Below are 6,685 nucleotides of genomic sequence, written 5' to 3' on the forward strand. Positions count from 1 at the left end.
AGTAAATCCTCATTGATGGAAACTGTCAAGACTCACATCATACCAGATGCAGTCTACCATAAAAAAAATGTATGTGCTAAAGCCGTAAAAACATGGTAAAGCACATATCACATACTCATGCAACATATAAGCATATATATCATGCTGGCTATCTCGATTAGTAATTACGTACCTCTAACACTGCGGACAAATCCTAGCACCACTGGTCTAGATCCCACGCCTAATAGTCCACACTACGGCGTCTACAATGCAAATACCCATGCATCATTAAATAAGCTCTAAAAACCTTAACTAAACCTGTGTCCGTCGTCAGCCCTTTGTTGCCGCTTGCCTCAAAACTAGGCCACAGCTCCGCTACGACTCCTAGATCACTCCTCTACTTCAGGATTCCCAATAGGGCGCCTAGAATTTCCTAGATCTAAGTTAGAAGGCTAAAGAATTGAGAGAGAAGAGGAATTTGGTGCGCTTAAAAATGAAGCTCGGCACCTCTATTTATAGACGGAGTTCGGACCGTCCGTTCCTCGATTGGAGCCTCCAAACACGTTCGGACCATCCGAACCCAACATCGGGGCGTCCGAAGTACCATCAATACGTAAGCAATGATGTCACCTTGCTGACATAAATGATGACATAAGCCTAGCCCTGATCGGACTGTCCGATGCTGCCGACAGAGCCTCTGAACTCCACTTCAAAGCGTCCGATCTGCGCTGGCTCAATTTTCTTACTTTTTGTTAAATCCCTTAATCACTTCATTGGGTTACAGGTTAATACATTCTCCCCCACTTAAGAAATTTAATCCTCGAAATTTAAGTCTATAGAAAAGCACTGAAAGTCAAACAAATGTTCTTTATTACAACTGGACATTATAAAGTACAAATATTTCTTACAAAGAAAAGTGCCAAACATCAAAACAACTCTGGATTCTCAGCTCGCATCCGACTCTCCAACTCCCAAGTAGCCTCTTCAGTCCCCCTACGCTGCCACTGCACCATCACTAGAGGTATGCATTTGTTGCAAAGCACTTTGTCCTTCCTGTCAAGAATCATGAGAGGTATCTCCACGTAGGAAAAATCCGGATCCAATTGCACCTCAGTCGGATGCAAGATGTGCGACTCATCCACCACGTACTGCCTCAGCAAGGACACGTGAAACACATCATGGATACTGGAAAGATACGATGGCAAAGCTAGATGATAAGTCACGTCTCCAACTTTCTCGAGAATTTCAAAAGGACCGATAAACCTCGGCGATAACTTTCCCTTGAGTCCAAATCTCATCACCTTCCGGAAAGGTGACACTCACAGAAACACGTGTTCTCCTATGTAGGGGTCTGCGGTGAGTGTTAGCGTAGCTAGCCTGCCAATCCTGGGCTGCCTTAATCCTCTTACGGATCATCTCCACTGCATCGGTCATCTGCTGGATCATCTATGGACCTTCGACTTGACGTTCGCCAACTTCGTCCCAAAACAAAAGCGTATGACAGCGGCATCCGTATAAGGCCTCGAATGGTGCCATGCCAATAATGCTGTGGTAACTGTTATTATAATAAAACTCTACCAACGCCAAATGGTCATGCCACTCTGGTCCAAAATCCATCACTGTCGCTCGAAGCATATCCTCGAGTGTACGAATAGTCCTCTCACTCTGCATGTCGGTATCTGGGTGATAAGATGTACTGAGACTCAGTGTAGTGCCAAGAGCTTGTTGGAAGCTACCCCAAAACCTAGAGGTAAACCTCGGATCTCTGTCACTGACAATACTCAACGGAATCCCGTGCAGATGAACAACCTCTTTCACGTACAGACGTGCCATCCGATCGAAAGTAAAGTCTCTATTGTAAGGCAAGAAATGCACGGACTTCGACAATCGATCAAAAACAACCCAGATAGCATCACAATTCCTGGAAGACATTGGCAAGTGGGTGACAAAATCCATCGTCACCTGCTCCCACTTTCACTCAGGAATCTCTAAACTCTGGAGCAATCCACCGGGTCGTCGAAATTCTGCCTTGACCTGCTGACACACAAGGCATTGAGACACAAACTAATAAATGCTGTGCTTCATTCCTTTCCACCAGAATCTCGTTCGTAGATCCTTGTACATTCTCATACTGCCTGGATGCACAGAGAATCCACTACGGTGAGCCTATGACTGAATCTCCTCTCGTAGTGTGGAATCATCAGGAACTACCACACGTCCAGAGAGACACAACATACCATCATTCTGCAAATGAAAACCAGAAGTATTACCATCCTGAGCCAATCGGGCTAACTTATGCGTCTTCGGATCAACCGCTTGCGACTCACGTAAACGAGTATATAAAGCTGGTTCGGCAAGTACTGACAAAACGCGAACCCTGCTGTTCCTTCTTGTGTCGAAAAGTAAAACCCAAGGAACAACACTCCTCTACCACTCGCGCAACCGAGCTGGTATGAAGCGAACTCAGATACACCTTGCATCTAAAAGTATCCGCAACTGGATTTGAAGAGCCTGGATGGTACTTGATCTCACAATCATAGTCCTTCAATAAGTCCATCCATCGACGCTGCCTCATGTTCATCTCTGCCTGAGTGAACAAATATTTCAAACTCTTATGGTCAGTGAAGATCTCGAACCTCTCACCGTACAAATAATGACGCCAAATTTTAAGATCAAAGACAATGGCCGCAAGCTCCAAATCATGTACGGGATAGTTCTCCTCATGAGTCTTTAATTGCCTAGAGGCATAGGCAATCACATGACCTTTCTGCGATAACACAAATCTCATACCCTGGAGAGAAGAATTGGTGTGAACTACAAAGCCACCTGATCCAGACGGTAGAGCCAACACTGGAGCTGTAGTCAGACGGCTTCGCAACTCGTGAAAACTCTCCTCGAACTCTGACGTCCAAACGAACGGCACATTCTTCCTCGTCAGCTGCGTCAAAGGATTAGCAATATGAGAAAAGTTATCCACGAATATCCGGTAGTAGCCGGCCATCCCAAGAAAACTACGAATCTCCGAAACTTTCGTCGGGCGCGACCAATTCAAAATGGCTTCCATCTTACTAGGATCAACTGAAACTCCGTCTCGTGAAATCACATGACCAATTAAAACAACTCGGTCAATCCAGAAATCACACTTGCTCAACTTAGCATACAACTGTCGCTCTCTCAAAATCTGCAATACTGTGCGGAGATGGAAAACGTGCTCGTCAACACTGCGAGAATAAACAAGGATATCATCGATGAACACCACCACGAACTTATCCAGAAAATCACGGAACACCCTGTTCATCAAGTCCATAAAGACAGTTGGAGCATTCGTCAATCCAAACGGCATCACTAAGAACTCGTAGTGACCATACCGCGTACGAAATGCTATCTTGGAAATATCCTCCTCTCTAACCCGCAACTGGTGATATCCTGACCGCAGATCAAAATTCGAGTAAACAGAAGTACCTTGCAACTGATCAAATAGATCATCTATCCACGAAAGAGGATACTTATTCATTATCGTCGCTTGGTTAAGCTGTCGATAGTCAATGCAAAGACGCATCGACCCATCTTTCTTCTTAACAAAAAGGACTGGGGCTCCCCATGGAGAAACACTCGGCCGAATGTAGCCCTTATCAAGAAGATCTTGAAGTTGTTTATGCAACTCTCGCATCTCTGTCGGTGCTAAAAGGTATGGAGCTCTAGAAATCGGTGCTGTCCCTCGCATTAACTCAATGCCAAACTCGATCTCCCTCACTGGTGGTAAACCTGGAATCTCATCCGGAAAAACATCGAGAAACTCATGGACTACGGGTATCTCCTGGAAGTCTGGTCCCTTCAAGGATGCATCAATGGCGTAGATAAGGTAGCCTTCCCCGCCAGACTCCAAAGCACGTCGGACTTTCAGAGCAAAAACCACTGGCATCGGGGGTCGCGCTCCCTCACCATAGAAGTACCTTGCCTCGCCATCCTCAGGGCAAAACTGAACAAATCGTTGATAGAAATCAACTATAGCTCTAGAGGTAGTCAGGAGATCAATCTCGATAATACAGTCAAAATCCTCCATGTCTAAAACCATCATATTAGCACTAAGATGATGCCCCTCGAAGTCAAAGATGCAACCCACAACTAGACGCTTGGCCAAGACCTCTTGACCCATCGGAGTTGATACTGTTAGTAATACGTCTAAAGGGATATACGGTAATCTATACCTCTTAGCAAAACATGCTGAGACGAATGAATATGATGCACCCATATCAATCAAAACATACGCAGGAAAATCACATAAACTACAGGTACCTGTAATCATCCAATCATTATCAGCCTCTGCTTGCTCTTGGTTCAATGCAAAGACTTGCCCCTGAACACGTGGCCGTATAGAAGAGTGATGTAGTAACCCAGATTCCATTTTGAAATAATAATATGTTAAACATGATTAAGGGTTAGTAATTAACCAATTCCGGGACTTAATAGGACTTCAGAATTAAGAATTGGGTTTCCAAATTTTTGGCCAGTTCGGACGGTCCGAAGAGGACTTCGAACGATCCGAACTCAGCAAGCTGGGGGCTCCGAAGAAGGGCATGTTGACTTCGAAGTTAAGGCACGTTCAGACGGTCCGAACCAAGATCGAACGGCCCTAAATCCCTTGTGCCAAGCAGGCAAGATTACTCAGCCATGGATTTTGACAAGTGTCGGAATTATAACACTTAGGATGGCCCGAAGTGGCGATCAGATGGTCCGAACTCAACGTGTCTCACATGCAGGCAGTAAGCTGGATCGGACAATCCGAACCCGAGTTCGGAGGCTCCGAACTTGACCAGAAATTTTCCTATAAATAGGGCTCATTCGGATTCATTTTGAATTATGAATTCCGAGTTTCCTTCTTCAGTTATATAGTGTGAGATACACTTGAGGGCCCTATCGGTTATAATAAAAGGTTCTGGAATAACCAATTTGTGTTTATAGTCATCCAGGACTAGCGAATTCAAAGGGCTTTGTAGTGACCCGTATCCGAAATTAACGATTTATGAGTAATTAATCATGTAATCATGTTTAGATTAAGTAAAACATAATTAAGAAAATTCCAAATGGATTAACGGAGTCCAGAAATGGATTCAGGACACTCGAAAATGGCCTGGAAGGTTCGGAGGGTTTGGAGGATCCGAACCAGGTTAGAATGCTCCGAACTGGTTTGGAGGAAAAATGAACATGAGATCGGAGGCTCCGAAGTCAGGAATGAAGGATCCAAACCGGATCGGAGGCTCCGAAATCGGGTTCGGAGGCTCCGAACTTTTCCTATAAATAGGGGACCGAGATTTCATTTTCAAACTTGCACCTCTCTTTTTCTCTCTCAATTCCTTAGTATTCTAGCTTAGATCTAGAAAATTGCAGGCGTCCTTTTGGGATTCCGGAAGTGGCATAGAGATCCAGGAGTCGTAATGGAGCTGTGGCCTAGTTTTGAGGCAGTTGTTATCAGCGGGCTGACGACGGACGCAGGTATAGCTATGATCCGTTTAAATTATTTGGGAGTATGCAATAGATATTAGTCAAGGCTTTTAGAGCTTATTGAATGATGCATGGGTATTTGCATTGTAGAGCTGATGATAGGCTTGAGATCCTAGAGTGGGAAAGCTAGGACTGCCTGTAGTAAGGTACGTAAGTACTGACTGAGATAGCCAGCGGGTTTTGCATGCTTATATGTTGCATTTGTGTGTCATATTATTATGCAGCATGTGCATATCATATTGTGCCTGTCCATCTTTTGAGATGATCATGTAGGGCTGCTCGTCCCTGTTCGGACGGTTGATGTCTAGCGCCCAGCGACCGACGGGTTAGGTGGCACTAGCATCTGGGTGACACGGTCCACGTACGATAGGAATGAGCAGTGTACGCAGGGTTTGATTCTCGGGTTGTACCACTCATGTCCTAGGCGCCATTACGGAGCAGTTGTATACAGTTATCCCAGATATGGATACTATAATGGGCTGGGTGCATCCCTCTGCATTTGGCCCATCTGGCCTTCTGATCTGGGGGCCCAGGCCCATACTCATGGCCTTATCTCCACCTGGAAAGGAGAGTTTTTGCCCTCCCCAGGATTCGAACTTGGACCACCAGGCATATATCCAAATTCAACTCAATCCTGGTACCAGGATTGAGTTGAATTTGGATATATGCCTGGTGGTCCAAGTTCGAATCCTGGGGAGGGCAAAAACTCTCCTTTCCAGGTGGAGAGAAGGCCATGAGTATGGGCCTGGGCCCCCAGAGCAGAAGGCCAGATGGGCCAGAAGCAGAGGGACGCACCCAGCTCATTACATAAAAGGGCGCCAGGATTGAGTTGAATTTGGATATATGCCTGGTGGTCCAAGTTCGAATCCTGGGGAGGGAAAAAACTCTCCTTTTCAGGTGGAGAGAAGGCCATGAGTATGGGTCTGGGCCCCAAGAGCAGAAGGCCAGATGGGCCAGAAGCAGAGGGATGCACCCAGCCCATTACAGATACCCTGTCATTTGCATGCATAATATTTGTATGGTTTACCCGTGCTTTCGTATTGAGCTTAGGGCTCACATCCAGTCTTTTCTGTGTATCTGGACACCCTATTCGACGGGGAAGGTGTAGGTGTAGGACTGAGCACCAGGAGCTTGGAGTGTCCAGTGACCTTGGAGACAGCAGGATTAGCTGTAGGTTTTTTCCCTTTAGGCTTATTTATTCGAT

At 45.7% G+C, this 6,685-nt stretch overlaps 1 protein-coding gene across 1 annotated transcript; it reads right to left on the minus strand.

Moving 5' to 3' along the window:
* Positions 1-905: 905 nt before the first annotated feature.
* On the minus strand, positions 906-1,277 carry LOC140873073 (uncharacterized). The gene has a single exon (XM_073276058.1). The coding sequence runs from the start codon at positions 1,275-1,277 to the stop codon at positions 906-908; it is 372 nt and encodes a 123-aa protein (XP_073132159.1).
* Between the last annotated feature and the right edge of the window lie 5,408 nt (positions 1,278-6,685).

The sequence above is a fragment of the Henckelia pumila genome, unplaced genomic scaffold (assembly GCF_033568475.1).
Source record: "Henckelia pumila isolate YLH828 unplaced genomic scaffold, ASM3356847v2 CTG_525:::fragment_3, whole genome shotgun sequence".
In the NCBI taxonomy this organism is placed as follows: domain Eukaryota; kingdom Viridiplantae; phylum Streptophyta; class Magnoliopsida; order Lamiales; family Gesneriaceae; genus Henckelia; species Henckelia pumila.

Bases quoted from the DNA above. Each gene is read 5' to 3' on its own strand.
- LOC140873073 (XM_073276058.1), bottom strand. From the start codon at position 1,277: ATGAGATTTGGACTCAAGGGAAAGTTATCGCCGAGGTTTATCGGTCCT.